Raw genomic sequence first — 15,580 nt, 5'->3', positions numbered from 1 at the left:
CCAGGTGAAGGGCCAGCTCTTCATTTGAAGTAGGGCAAAAAAGGAGGTAGAGAAAATATCTGAATAATGTGAAATGAGGAAGGAGAAGGAGAAATTTGGCTAGTGGCCTCAAATTTTTCCAGTGAAATAGAAGTGAGGTTCTCAGCTGAGATTATGAGGAAAGGAAGGGTTGTAGAAGGCTTAAGGAGAGATCAAAGGATTGCCTTGCTACAGTAAAGACACAGTTTGAATTTATATATCAGGTTTATGTTAGACTCATTCAATAAGTATTTTGTGCCAAGCATTGGGCTAACTTCTAAAGATGCAAATGAAAGCAAAAAGTTGTCCCTGCCTTCAAAGAGTTTGTAGTCTAGTAGGAGACAACTAATAAACAACTATGTACAAACAAGATAAACTGGAGAGCATCTCAGAGGGAAAGCACTAACATTAAAGAGGGCTGGGAATGCCTTCTTTTAAAAAGTGGGATTTCAGTTGAATCTTAAAGAAAGCCAAGAGTTAAAAGTGAGGAGGCAGAGAATTCCAGGCAAGGGAGGAAAGCCAGTGGGAGTCTTATCGAGGAACAGCAAAGAGCCCAGGGTCACTGGATTGTAGAGGACATGTAGAGTTGGGGAGTAAAGTAGAAGAACACTGAAATGGTAGGAAAGAACTGGATTACATGGGGCTTTAAATGCCAAACAATTTTATATTGATCTTGGAGGCAAAAGACTAGCCACTGGCACGTACTGAATAGGAAAATGCCAGAGTTAGACTGTCCTTTAGTTGAGGATAAATTAGAGTAGATGTAGACTTGAGGCAGGCCACGCAGAAGATTTTTGCAGCAGTTTAGGTGTGAAGTGACAAGAAGCTCCATTAGGGCAGTGTTTGTGCCAGAGAGAGTAGACGCCATCTACAAGAGACATTGAGAAGGTAGAATCAACAGGACTTGGCAACAGATTGGATATTGGGGGTAAAAAAAAGTAAGGAGTCAAAGGTGACATCTAGGGGATAAATCAGGGTATATGGGAGGTTGGCAAGTGTACCCCACATGAATAAGAAAGTTGAGAAGAGAGTATGGCTTAGGGAGAAAGCTCAAGAACTCATTTTGAATTTAAGTTTAAGATGTCTATAGTATAGTAAGTTCAAGGTATCTAATAAGCAATTAGAGGTATGAGTTTGCAGATAATCATAGTTTCATGATTTTTCTTTCAGCAACACTATGAATAGGTTTGAAGGAGGGGAATAGTAGAAACAATCTAGGTTTGGGGAGTTGGCAAGACATGATAGGACAAAGGGATAAATAAGGGATTTCAGAGAGAGGATAGTGGAGAGATAAACTGGATCACCATGGGCTTGATAGGGAAAGGAGGGGAGTATACATAGTACATGGTTGATGGTCTGAAAGGGAACTGAGAGATGGAGGGAATTAAGGTTGTGGTGAGAAAGGAACCCTAACAGGTCAGGAATCATAAGTCATAGGGAAAGATGAAGGATTGTGATCATCTAAAGGAAGTTGAGAGTTCATGAACTTAAATGTAGAACGGCTATAGTAATGACACAAGGAAACACTATCTCACTTTGTAGCTGAGATGGCTTACAGTTGGAAGCCATTGGAGTTGAGTAGATTAAGGAACTGGTAATTTAGGGGATTTGAGGGTGTATTATTATGTGTGTTGAGGTCTCCATGTATGAAAGCAGAAGTTGTAGTAGACAGAAACACTGAGCCAGGTTCTGACTTCATTGAGAGGTGATGGTAAAGGAAGAGTCTGAAAGTGGCATTGGTGAGAAGGGATGTTCTGACTCCCTTGTCACTACCAGGCATTAAGGATATATGAGTGGCAGTGCATCAAGGCCTGGAAAAGACCCAAGGATGCATTGATGTCAGCAGGGAGCCAGTTCTGAGTGAGTGCCGGAATTTGGGAAGAATTGGGAAGAAACAAACTTACTGCATAAGAAAATTTATTATGAAACTCATATTTCAGAGCCCATAGTAGAAGTGACAGGCAGTTTAATAGTCATGCACTTAGGGGCACTTGCATCTGGCTACAAACTAATTCAGTCTTATTTCACATTATTTTTCCTTAACATACTTTTCTCCGCTCACACACTCTATATTCATCTTGTTTCCTAAACATGAAATTACTACTAATTGTGCTCTGTGAACAGAATAGCAGGCCTGCCTAAGATCAAAACCTAGAAAACTTTAAGTTTAAAATTATTATACTTAACAAAACTAGAACATTTCATATTTATGCTGGATTCTCTGTGATTAGAATGAATTAAGTACAGAATAATTTTGAACCTCTTACATATTCATAATTACTTTGGCTTTATTGGAATACTGTTTTGAACATCATCAAACAATATTTTATTCTAATATCTTTTTGTTTTTCATTTACAGCAGCCTTAATTATAAAGTCGCTTCCCATAAACATAAGATAACACACTTAATATTGAATGTACAGATAACCTGGTTGTGTCTGGATTTTATTAAAAGAGTGCTTAAGATATGTAGACACTTATTAGAATCTGTTCAGAAGCCTGATGTGGAGCCAGTGATTGATAGAGTGCTGAAAATATTTGATGCTTTGTTTTATATGCATGGTAAGTTGTAGAAATAAGTAACAAAGTGGAAAAACTTTTAAAACTGGAATCGATACATATTAGGCTTTCTTAATGAGTTAATGGTGCCTGAAGTTTTAAATTCCCATATCTTTAGAACCCACAAAAATTCCTAGGTTTTCAGGTTTACTTATTTGCTATTTATTTCTTGCTGTATTGTCTGCCATATAAATATGTAAAGGTAGTTCCTTAACCCCATATTTCTGTTAGTGAAGCATTTTGATTTATCTTTTCTCACAATGTATATTTTTTGTAAAACAGGTTCTTTTTACTTTAAGGACTTCAGATTTTATTGGTTTGGGTAGATAGATTTTCTTTAAGAATCGATGTGTCTGAAAATTCATCAATCAAGTGATGAACCTTTTGGAACTGAGCTCAAATGTTCTTGGATGACATGCATGCATTTTAGCAGGCTAATACTTAGAAGCATTCTAGCTTGGTATAAGAGCTTTCATTTTATTAGCTCAGTCTTTGAGAAACCTGTCATATCCACTTTAACACTAAGATATCAGACTTGTGGTGCTTACATTAATATGCGAAAGTCCATTTGGTGTTATGTGTTATGCAATACATTTATTTTATTTAAAAACTTTAAGAAATATAAATATTGAGATGCAACTCAATTGTACTGTGTATGTTTTTTCAGTAAAAACTCCATTTGAAGATAAGATTTTGGAAGATATGTGTGGAATATTATCACTTCCTTGGATTTATAGCCATTCTGATGATCCTTCTTTAAAGTTGACCATATTTGGCACTGATCTTCTCACCCTGAGCCAGAGAATTTCAGATAGTTTCAGTAAGTGTACAGATAAAATTGTGTTGTCTTTGCTATCTTTAATATCAGGTTTATTTTACAGTTTATACTAGATTTTAATTTTAGGATACTACCTTTATGTTAGATAAATGTTGTCAATTGACTTTGCAACAACTATTTATAATTGGTGATACAGAAACACTGTTCAATAAACTTCATCTTTTCAGCACCCCAGGCACAGTCACAGTGTATATACCTTCTGACTTTGTTCCCAAGAAATGTATATCTTGAATGGAGAACAGCAGTATATTATTGGGCAATGCAAAGCTCCCATGAAATAATTCGTGCTAGTTGTGTTAGAGGATTCTCTATCTTGTTGCATCAACGGACTAAAAATTCTTATAAAAGAGTTCCCAAGATTCTCATGTATGTATTATTTTATTTATTTAGATTCTGTAACTTAATATTTTTAAGGTACTTAATAAATGTTTGCTCATGATAATGCAGAGTGAATAGCAACTTTAGTTTGAAAATCTTTGCATGTTTTAGTATAATCTGTTCCTGACTGATATCTTTAGGCAAATGAGTTTGTTAATATTCCTGACTAGGACATATTGTTAAATATCCAGAAAGATAACTTTTTTTTCCCCTAAAAACAGAGATAAAGTCAAAGATGATTTTAGTACTGTCAAGAAAGAATTTGCCACTGTACTTGGACAACTAATTTGTACTCTCTGTGGCCCATTTGAGTGGAAGAGTCCTATAAAAGAACCTCTCTCTGAGGATGGAAATGTTGGTGTTTTCTGTAAGAACCTCACCGTAGCTTCTGATTGTGAACAATCATTTTCTCTACTGAAAGCTTCTATTTGCAAGCCAATCCTTTTCTTGCTGAAAAAAAAAGTACCTAGTCCAGTAAAATTGGGTAGGTATTGGTTTGTCTTGTTTAGTTTGAAAAACTATCCTTTTAATTTAGTAATGAGAATCATGTTGGGCCTGAAAAAAAATTGTAATGGAGACATAAATGAGAATTTTAGCAAAAGTTTTAAAACTGCATTTCACAGAACTAGAAAACTGCTTTTTAGGTCATTATGTTTATTATCATTAAATTCATCATTATTTTACTAGTATTGTTAATGCAAGTACTACTTCCTCAAAATAAAATAATCTTATGTTGTAAAACATAAAGAACAGTATAAAAAGTATGTTTGATACAGTAATCCAGTGAGGTAGTGCTATGATGTAAAGTGCTGTTATCTCTCTTCAGTAGATGAGGAAAATGAAGGTCACATTTTGCCAAGGTGTTGGGCTTATAGGTCATTGAGTTGAATTAAACTGAAGAAAGCTTCATAGTTAAAACACAGTTGGGCAGCAAATATACTAGTCATTTGTTTTTAGCTTGCCTACAGGTTGGATTTACAAAATGAACTCTGAAAGTAGCAGTATAATAGCTTGTATTGCTTTAAGGTTTATAGAGTACTTTCTGTCATGATCTTCTCTGATCCTCGGAACAAACCCATGAAGTAGAGGTAAGTGAAGAAACCAAAGCCGAGAAAGTTTGTGATCTGCCCAGAGGTGCTTAACTAATAAATGTCTGAGGCAGGATTGCAACTTAGATCTTGGTGACTCCCATGTTCAGCATCCTATTCCCTATGATGCCAAAGGAGGTACATTTTGAAGATTTAGAAATAGTTTTGCCTTACTGTGATATATCCATGTGAGATTTTGAAGCTCTTTGGAAGGTGCTGCATGGCTATATTCATTATTGTAATTTATTTTCTGACTGAGCCATTGAACACTGGTCCAGTCAAGTGAAAATTAGCTGGCAGGATGAACCAATGATTGAGAGATCCTTATTGCAGTAGTAATGTGGAATATTAAGGCTGGTACAGAGAAAGAACATAATAAAGGCTTTTTCATTCTTTCATATTATTACTAAAAGTCAACTGAAAATTTGTGTGGTAATGCTTTTTTATTGAAACATTGACGTGATATTCCTTATGTAGTTTTAAATTGTAAAGTAGGTGTTATATATGTTTTCCCCTTTAGCATTCATAGATAATCTCTCTCACCTTTGTAAACACCTCAATTTTCGGGAAGAAGAAGCAGATGTAAAAATAGTTCTTGGCACTTTATTAAATTTAATGGAAGACCCAGACAAGGATGTGAGAATGGCTTTTAGTGGAAACATCAGATATATATTGGAATCGTTGGACTCTGAAGATGGATTTATAAAAGAGGTCCCCTTTTAATTTCTTAACATTGTCTCTTTATTATAAATCTTGTTCTAAAAACATCTTTAATTAGTTATTGGGTGTATTTTTGTTGTTACAGCTTTTTGTTTTGAGAATGAGGGAAGCATATACACATGCTCAAATGTCAAGAAATAATGAGTTGAAGGATACCTTGATTCTTACAACAGGGGACATTGGAAGGTATATTTGACCTCATATTTGGGTTATTACTTATTTCCCTCAAAATTCTTGATACTTTGCTATGTATCAAACATAACAGGATACTAGTTTGCCAACATAGAATGCTTGTCATAGATAAGATACTTCTCTGTAGCCATGTTCTTTCTCCCTTATTGTATTTCTGGTTCTTGAGATCATAGATTTAGAACTAGAAGTTTCTATAGGTCATCTAGTACAACTGCTCCATTTTATAGATGAGGAAACTGAGAAGTGAAGGGACATAATGCCTTTAGTCACACAAATAATAGTTGACAAAGCCAGGATTTGAATTTACTACTTTACTGCCTGTCACTTAAGAACAAAGATCTCAGACCTTAAGTATCTTTCTCTTGCTCTTCTGTAAAATTTCTTTACGCATTGTTTTCCATCAACTAACACCTAATAATTAACATTGAATTAATGGAGGGAAATAATTAAAGAATGGTTGGTTTACATGTACTGAAACATGTCTTTTCATTGTATTAACCTGAAATTTTGGGACAGCTAGATGGCTCATTGGATTGAGAACCAGGCCCAGAGATGAGAGTAAATCTGGCCTCAGACACTTACTAGCTGTGTGACCCTGGGCAAGTCACCTAACCCGTTGCCTAGCCCTGACCAATCTTTTGCCTTGGAACCAATATTTGTTATTGATTCTAAGACAGAAGGCAAGGGTTTTAAAAACAATAAACAAAAAACCTGGAATTCTGTGAATGCAGTCCAGGAAAAATATAATCTAATAAGGAAAGCCTTTGTTCTAAAAGAGGAAATGTGTCCACTACTACATATAAACTTATAACTTGATGAATTCATTTTTCCTAGTTGTATTATATGTGGAAACCCTTCTGAGAAAACTGTGGGAAGACAAGTTTATTTGGAGGAAACTCTACATTTCTAAAATTTGAGACACTAATAAAACCTTTCATCTTTTAAGGGCAGCAAAAGGGGATTTGGTGCCTTTTGCACTCTTGCACCTGTTGCACTGTTTGTTATCCAAATCACCATCTATTTCTGGAGCAGCTTACACAGAAATCAGAGCTCTAGCTGCAGCCAAATGTGTTAAACTACAAACCTTTTTCAGCCAGTACAAGAAGCCTATCTGCCAGGTAAGAGACTACAGAGGAGCAACACTGCTCTGTTACATCTGCAAGAAGCACATGAGTGGCAGTGTATGGCGTGAGTGTGGCTTATTTTCCTAATAGGGGAATTCCATTAGGGCTAAAATATTGCCAGTTTCTATTGCAGTAGCTATAAAGATACCCACATATAAGTACCTGCATATACTTCAATGTACATTAATTCATACTCATGGCGAATGAATGTGTTATCCATCTTGCCTTACTTTCTCTGCCACATGAGCAACCTTGTTCTTTATCTCTTAGATAAGGCTTTTGCCTTATGTGGTTTTCAGTGGGCAAAAAATTAGTTATGGCTTGCTTATTTTATTGAATCAATTCAAGTCCAAGAGTTCATGCTTTTCAACATTATGGGGCTTTTTTCTGTGATAGAAATTTTTCTTCTAGTGATAGAAATTGATATTTGTTATTTATGTTCTAGTTCCTGGTGGAATCTCTTCATTCCAGCCAGAAGACAGCACTCCCCAACACTCCATGTCAGAATACTGAGATGAGAAAGCAAGATGTTACTCGGCAGCAAGAAATGACACGAAATATCTTATCTGAAATTTCCAATGTTTTTGATTTTACTGATAGTAATCTATTCCTTACTGTAAGTTACAAAATGTGTTTTATTTTTAATTGACTATTTTTGTTCTATTGCTTATTTCCTTTTTCTTTTGTTTTGCTTTGTTGTTTTTAAACTAGTTGTATATGTCTATATCCTTAAGAATTTAGAATTCTAAATTTGTAACTTTGATCTAGGCAAGTAAAGAATATTAAGAAGCCATAATTCATATTATCCTGGGAATATAAGCTGAATTGTCAGTCTTCCTATGGCTTTCCACTGCAGCATTCAACCACTGAGTAGGCTTGGCATCGAGGACATTCAGGGCTTGAATTCCGATTCAGCTTTAGACACTTTACTCGCTGTGTGACGTTGAGCAAGTAACTTAAACTGCCTCAGTTTTCTCAGCTATAAAATAAAGATATCATCACCTACCACCTAGAGCTGTGAGGGTAAAAAACTGATATGTGTAAAGTACCTACTTAGTACAGTGCCTAGCACTGAGTAAGGGCTGCATAAATGCTCAGCTACCACCACCATCATCGTTATAACTATTATTCTTCTCTCGTAAATGTTTGTTAGTGCTTAGCACTGTAATATGATGGAGTGGTATGCATATTTCCTATCTTCAAGGAGTTTACTATCTGTATAATGTGACAAGAAACATTCTTATAAAAACAAATATACAATTTAAGGGTTGAAATGACTCAAATCTAAGCCATTTCTAATTAGAATTTATGGTATTCCTAAACAAAAAGGCAACCTTCCACAGTAAGATCATAAAAACATAGGCATCCAACTCTTTCATTTTATAGGTGGGGAAACTGAGGTACAAAGAGGCTAGATGATGTGCCCTGACTGAATAAATGAATATAAGAACTAATTTGAATTCTGATAATGAGATCAGAGATTCCAGCATAAGACATTTTTGGGGGAATTGATAGTTAAAGAAAGATTTTTTTTTTAACCCTTAACTTCTGTGTATTGGTTCCTTGGTGGAAGAGTGGTAAGGGTGGGCAATGGGGGTCAAGTGACTTGCCCAGGGTCACACAGCTGGGAAGTGTCTGAGGCTGGATTTGAACCTAGGACCTCCCGCCTCTAGGCTTAGCTCTCAATCCACTGAGCAACCCAGCTGCCCCCTTAAAGAAAGATTTTAAAGTTTCTCATTCAGATGAGATCCCCGAAGACCTCAAACAAAGGTGCCATCCTAATGGATTTTGTACTATCTGCCTTAAGAGAGGCTTTAGGATGCTTTCATAGCTTTTTCTCTGACCAGATTATCCCATTCCACATCCTTGTCAAGAGGGATAGCAGTATAAAAGTTATTCAGTTAGATTAAAGCAGTGATGACAAACCTTTGAGAGACTAAGTGTCCAAATTGCCCTCAGGCTTCCCATGAGCAGCTTCCTTACTCCAGAGGTGGGAGGGAGGAAGCCCTTCCATTGGGCTGCTGGGCAGCGGAGTGGAGCATGTAAGAAATGTTCTCAGGTGTGGTAGAGGCGGGGAGTAGAGCAGCTCCCTCCAGTATATGTGCCATAGTCTGAAATTATAACTCTTATTAGAAATTATGGAACCATTATTGTAAATCATAGTTTGGTAAGTTAATTTTTCATAGTCTAAAATAATTGTGTAAGGGGCAACTGGGTGGCACAGTGGATAGAGCACTTATCCTGGATTTAGAAGGACCTGGGTTCAAATCTGACCTCAGACAGTTCCTAAATGTGTGACCCTGGGCAAGTCATTAACCCTCTTTGCCTAGCCCTTGCCCTTGTTTTAGGATTGTTACTAGGACAGAAGGTAAGGGTTTAAGAATTAATAATAATAAAAGAAAATTGTGTGTGGGGGGAAAAGTAAAGTCTTTTTAATTATTTGTCTATACATTTTCCATTTCCAAATATAAGTTGAAAGTATGCAGGTAACTTGAGAGAAGAAAAGGCTTCAAACATTTTCTATGAGGAGTGAGATTGAGTCAGAAGAAAATAAAAGAATTGGTACATAGAGGCAAAGACCCCTAGAGTAGATAATATCTTGAACTCTAATCCTACATTGCCTCTTGGACATCCCCTCCTGATGTTTCAACATTTCAGACTCAATTTGAACATAACTTAGGAATTTAGGTCAATACAGAATGCTTTAGCATATATAACATCATGAAATTCTACCACTTAAATCAATGTACTTTTTAATTTTTTTATTCAGAGAACATTGCAAGTTTTATTACCTGACCTTGCTGCCAAAGCAAGTCCAGCAGCCTCTGCCCTCATTCGAACAATAGGAAAACAACTAAATGTAAATCGTAGAGAGATATTAATCAATAACTTCAAATACATCTTTTCCCACTTGGTCTGTTCTTGCTCCAAAGATGAATTGGAACGTGCACTTCATTACCTACAGGTAATTTTATATTTGCCAGATATTTCAAAGTTATTAAAACAGTATTAGAGGGAGCAACTAGGTTGCTCAAGTGGTTAGAGAGCCAGGCCAGGAGATGGAAGGTCCTGCATTTAAATCTGGCCTCAGACACTGGGCAAGATACTTAACCCACCTTGCTAGTCCTTACTACTCTTCTGCCTTGGAACCAATACACAGTATTGATTCTAAGATGGAAGGTAAGGGTTTTTAAAACAAACAAACAATATTAGAGACCTTTTGGGTTAGGGGACAGAGAGAAACAAAATGTAGCTGCTAGGAAAAGACCCCAACTAAAATGGTACTGGGTACATCTTTGCTTTTATTCTGTAATGTGTAATCTTCCTGGAAAGGTAGATGAGCCAGATTTTGAAGCATTTTAAATGCTAGACAGAAGAATTTGTATTTTATCTAAAAAACGATGGGGAGTTACTCTAATTTGTAGAGAGGAGTAATATGACTAGACCTTCATTTTTTTTTTCATTTAAATTTTTAATTTTGAATATTTTCCCATAGTTACATGTTTCATGTTCTTTCCCTCTTCCCCAAACTTAGCCAACACACAATTCCACTGGGTTTTACATATATCATTGATCAAGACCTAATTCCATATTATTGATAGTTGGACTAGAGTTATAATTTAATGTCTTCATCCCTAATAATATCCCCATCAGCCCATGTGTTCAAGCAGTTGTTTTTCCTCTGTGTTTCTCCTCCCACAGTTCTTCCTCTGAATGTGGCTAGTTTTCTTTCTCATAAGTCCCTCAGCCTTGCTCTGAATCCTTGCATTGCTGTTAGTAGAGAAGTCTATTATGTTCGATTGTACCACAGTGTATCAGTCTCTGTGTACAATGATCTCCTGGATCTGCTCCTTTCACTCTGCATCAATTCCTGGAGGTCTTTCCAGTTCACATGGAATTCCTCCAGTTCTTTATTCCTTTGAGCACAATAGTATTCCATCACCAACAGATACCATAATTTGTTCAGCCATTCCCCAATCAAAGGACATTCCCTCATTTTCCAATTTTTTGCCACCACAAAGAGCGTAGCTATAAATATTTTTGTACAAGTCTTTTTCTTATTATCTCTTTGGAGTACAAACCAAGCAGTGCTATGGCAGGATCAAAAGGCAGATAGTCTTTTAAAGCCCTTTGAGCATAGTTCCAAATTGCCATCCATAATGGATCAGTTCACAACTCTGCCAGCAATGCATCAGTGTCCCAATTTTGCCACATCCCCTCCAACATTTATTACTTTCCTTTGCTGTCATTTTAGCCAATCTGCTAGGTGTGAGGTGATACCTCAGAGTTGTTTTGATTTACATTTCTCTAATTATAAGAGATTTAGAACACTTTCATGTGCTTATTGATAGTTTTGATTTCTTTATCTGAAAATTGCCTATTCATGTCCCTTGCCCATTTATCAATTGGGGAATGGCTTGATTTTTTGTACAATTGATTTAGCTCCTTATAAATTTGAATAATTAGACCTTTGTCAGAGTTTTTTGTTACAAAGATTTTTTCCCAATTGTTGATTCCCTTCTAATTTTGGTTGCATTAGTTTTGTTTGTATGAAAACTGTTTAATTTTAATGTAATCAAAATTATTTTACATTTTGTAATTTTCTCTAACTCTTGCTTGATTTTAAAATCTTTCCTTTTCCTCCTCTGATGTCTGTTCTGTGGTCTGGATTTTTTTCCATGTAAAAATTATCTAGTTAGTGAATTTTTCTTGCTTTTTTATTGGTTGGTTTTTCCTGAGCCTTGCTAGCCATTACTCTGCTGTTTCTTGGTTCCATCAGAAGTCTGGGTGAAGAGGGCAAACTCTCTGCGTATGGAGCCAAGGTGATGTTTTTGCCTGAGGCTACTTTTTGAGTCTGTGTGGTTTCTGCTGTATACAGCCCCAGCCCCCCTCCCCTCTCCGTGCCCAAGGTGCTCACTCTTCAGCCTCCTGTGGTTTCAGGTCTAGCTGCTCTCAGGGGTGCTCTTGATCTGCTGCCAAGAACTTAGAGGTTGTTCCCCTCTGCTTTAATTCTAGGGCACTGGCTATGAATCCTGCCCCGTAGGTGGGGTGAGGGAGGGTTTGATCTGCTCGGGTTTTGTGGGAGCTAATTTACCCCCTTATAGTGTGGAAATGCCCAAATCCCACATACCTTTGATGCTGCACCCTATTGTGGAGTCCCTTTGTTCATCTGAACTTGGCCTTTTTGTTCTTTTGAGGTGTCATACAGGTTGGTGGTGGGGGGGGTAAAAGTTCTGCAACTACTCTGCAGCCATCTTAACCCAGTAGTCTAGACCTTCATTTTAAGAACTTTTTTTGCCAATTGTGGAAAGGTTGGTTTGGAAAGAGGAGAGATTGAAACAAGGAGGCTAATTCAGAAGCAATTAGAACAGACCAGGTGGGAGGGAATGGAGACCTTAGTTAAGGAAGTTGTAATATAGGTAGAAAGAAGGTGTTTTAGAAATAGAATCTCCGTAGGACTTAAAACTGATTGGGTGACTGGGAAAATAGTGTTCTACTTGCCAAAAGTAAGGAAAATGGGAGGAAGATTGAACTTAGAAAAAAGATAGAGTTCCCTTTGGACATATTAAGTTTGATATGTCTATGAAACATCCATGTTAAGATGGCTAGAAAGCAATTAGAGATGGGGATTAGAGTTCAGGTAAGATCTCAGGGCTGGATCTTTAGATTTGGGAGTTGATCTTAGAAATAAGAGTTGAATCTTTGGTAACTGATAAGATCATTTTTAAAAGTTCAAAGAAAGAAAAAAGGAGTCTAGGATGGCACTCTGGGTATATCCTTTAAGGAGGTGTGGGGGTGAGAGAAAGCAGGGAAGAATATCAATGATGATCCTGTAAAGGAGACTGAGAAAACTGAATCTGGCTAGTAGGAAGAGAGCCAGGACAGACTAGTATCATGGTAACCCAGAGAGAAAAATATATCCATTCATTTATCTATCTTGCAGACTGCTTTTTGTACCTCTCTTCATCCTCTCACTCAACTAACTGTAACTTAGCTTAAGCTACCAATCTGGGTCTGGGCTCTTGTTGTCTTAGCCTGATGTGGTATATTCCTATGAGTGATGAATTGTCATATTGTAGATCTTTTCAGAAAACTAGTAAGTTTAAACTTGAGCTCAGGTTAAACCTCTGAAACAAAAGGTCACCTTTTCTTTAATATCTTTATCCTAGACTAGAAGACTGGAAAAGGGAAGAAAACAAGAGAATTATTGAAATATTTTCATAATTTAAAAAATCTTTTCCTTAAATGCACCACTAATAATTCCAATCACCTGGTTTATTAATAGCCTCCTAAAAATGAGTCTTTCTAGCACTATTGACATGAAAGTAGATCCCTATTGTAAGAAGTTAACATTTAGGAATTTTTTTTTCTGTGTTTAGAATGAAACAGAGATTGAATTGGGTAGCTTGCTGAGACAAGATTTCCAAGGATTACATAATGAGCTTTTATTGCGCATTGGAGAACACTATCAACAGGTTTTCAATGGTTTGTCAATACTGGCTTCCTTTGCTTCCAGTGAGGATCCATATCAGGGCCCAAAAGATATTACATCACCAGAACTAATGGTAATAATATATTTTTTTTCACAGATTTCTGGCCTTGCCATAGTTCCCATCTTTTTTTTTTTTTAAGGTAACTTTTTCAGGTTCAAAAAGTGCTTTTAAATTCTCATAGAGTTATATTTCCAATTTTTAAATCCTTAATCATTTGAATTCTGCTCTGAATATTTTAAACAGTTATTCTAGCATGGTATATAAACTTAGGAGGTTGTAGATTTGAAATATGTTGCTAACACTGTGTACTTTGGACAAATTATTTAACCTGATACTCTTTCATAATCTATAAAATATAAATAACAGGTATTATTTTTTAGTAAGATTAAATTAAAAAAATTTTAAGTAAATTAAATTTAGTAAAACTCATAAAATTTTAGTAAAAAATTTTAAATTAAAAAGATTAAAATAGGCTAGAACACAGCCCAAAAAAAGCCCAAGTAGATTTAAATGACATATTTGAAATTAGGTTAGTTAGGTTTGCCAACCCACTTTTTTCCCCCTAGAGTCCCTAAATCATTATTCCATAACCTTTTATGATTGTCTAAGTTTTCACCTCTATATCTATAGAATATAATAAATAGTGAGTTCTGTATTTCCTTATCTGAAGTAATATTCAAACCATCTTAAATTTTTTTGTTTCATGCCAAGAATTATTTAATGTAAAGGAGGAAATTTTTTTCCTATCTAAAATATATACATGTAAATGTATATACACACACATATATATACATATATGCACATACATATATATTTTTTACCAATTACATTTAATAACAAATTTCCACACAAGTTTTCCAAATTTATAAGTAAATTTTTATGATTGGAGAGTTGGAAGTAGTGAATATTTTAAAAGTAAGTAGATTCTGATGTTAGTGTCATCCATGACACATTTCTTTGCATTGATAAAAATAAACATGAGCACACATAGTAGAAATTGTTCATTTTATAGTAGTTTGATTATCCTTTTAAATCTTTGTGACATAGACTAGATGTCTTTCAAGGCTTGGAAGACAGGAGAGCCTCTCTGCCACCTTCTCATTAGAGTCTTTCTGAAGAAGGATGTAGATTTGTCTATCTCTTATCTTAAGACAGTCACTCTTGACAGTATCTCTAATCTGGAGAAGCAGCTTAATCTATACCAAAATTCAAGCAGCAGCCTGGTTCCTCTGCATTGCTAACCTTCAGTATCTCACATTCCTGCTCTTGTCTCCTGTTGAAATAATGAAAAGGAAAAATTTTCTCTTTTTATGGAGTGGTTTGGAGAGAAATTTTGGGGATATGGATTAATGCTTACAGATTTCTCCCAAAGCAAGTATTTTACAACCACCATTGAGGGAAATAAATCAATTATGACCAAATAAGTAAAATAATTCAGTCAGGCAAAATATAAGTAATTAATTTATTGAACTAACTGAACTATTTTTGATTTATGATGCTTTTCAGTCTATATACAAATAATCAAATATCAACTTTTTATATTTTGTTCTTAGGCTGATTATCTACAACCTAAGCTTCTGGGCATTTTGGCTTTTTTTAACATGCAGTTATTAAGTTCCAGTGTTGGCCTTGAGGATAAGAAAATGGTAGGTGTACTCTTACTGTTTGAGTTGCTGAAGTATTATATTGTTTCATGTATAATATAGAGAATTTCCTTATTTCCTTCTTACACTTCCTTACTTACATTCCTTACTTCTAGGTCCTTTTAATAAAGGGATGAAATAAATACACCACTACCTGTTTTAGAGTTCTAAATGTAATATTAATAGAGATAAGTTATTAATTAAATAGCTCAAGGCTAAGTGGATGAAAATGGGGCAGCTAGGTCATAGTAGATGTTGGGCCAGTAGTTAGGAAGACCTGAATTCAAGATGACTCCCCATTTGTGAGCCTACTGCAAAGGTAGTGTTGCCTTATAAAAGTGCTTGAAAATATATGGGGGACATACTTTGGCAGTGCAAGATCTGATTGCATTGAAGGAAATGCAAGATAGAGAGAAATATACAGCTATGATAGGATAAGGACCAAGTTAATAAAAGGACTTGCTAGATTCTAGATGTCCTTATCTTAGAGGTTAGCTGGTTTCCAAGGAGGGAAAATACATTTTTG

General features: G+C 35.7%; 1 protein-coding gene across 1 annotated transcript in view; it reads left to right on the top strand.

The window, feature by feature from the left end:
- ATR (ATR serine/threonine kinase) overlaps positions 1–15,580 on the top strand; it is a 125,870-nt gene that overhangs the window by 23,774 nt on the left and 86,516 nt on the right. Inside the window, exons 7-17 of the mRNA XM_044669455.1 lie at positions 2,378–2,580; positions 3,245–3,397; positions 3,583–3,781; positions 4,015–4,277; positions 5,402–5,592; positions 5,687–5,787; positions 6,740–6,911; positions 7,363–7,533; positions 9,688–9,882; positions 13,298–13,483; positions 14,965–15,057. Coding sequence (XP_044525390.1) covers positions 2,378–2,580; positions 3,245–3,397; positions 3,583–3,781; positions 4,015–4,277; positions 5,402–5,592; positions 5,687–5,787; positions 6,740–6,911; positions 7,363–7,533; positions 9,688–9,882; positions 13,298–13,483; positions 14,965–15,057 — 1,927 coding nt within the window. The remainder of the gene's footprint in view (positions 1–2,377; positions 2,581–3,244; positions 3,398–3,582; positions 3,782–4,014; positions 4,278–5,401; positions 5,593–5,686; positions 5,788–6,739; positions 6,912–7,362; positions 7,534–9,687; positions 9,883–13,297; positions 13,484–14,964; positions 15,058–15,580) is intronic.

Source organism: Gracilinanus agilis, chromosome 3 (genome assembly GCF_016433145.1).
Source record: "Gracilinanus agilis isolate LMUSP501 chromosome 3, AgileGrace, whole genome shotgun sequence".
Lineage (NCBI taxonomy): Eukaryota > Metazoa > Chordata > Mammalia > Didelphimorphia > Didelphidae > Gracilinanus > Gracilinanus agilis.
The sequence above is the reverse complement of the archived record's forward strand: the minus strand, read 5'-3'. Positions and strand labels throughout refer to the sequence as shown.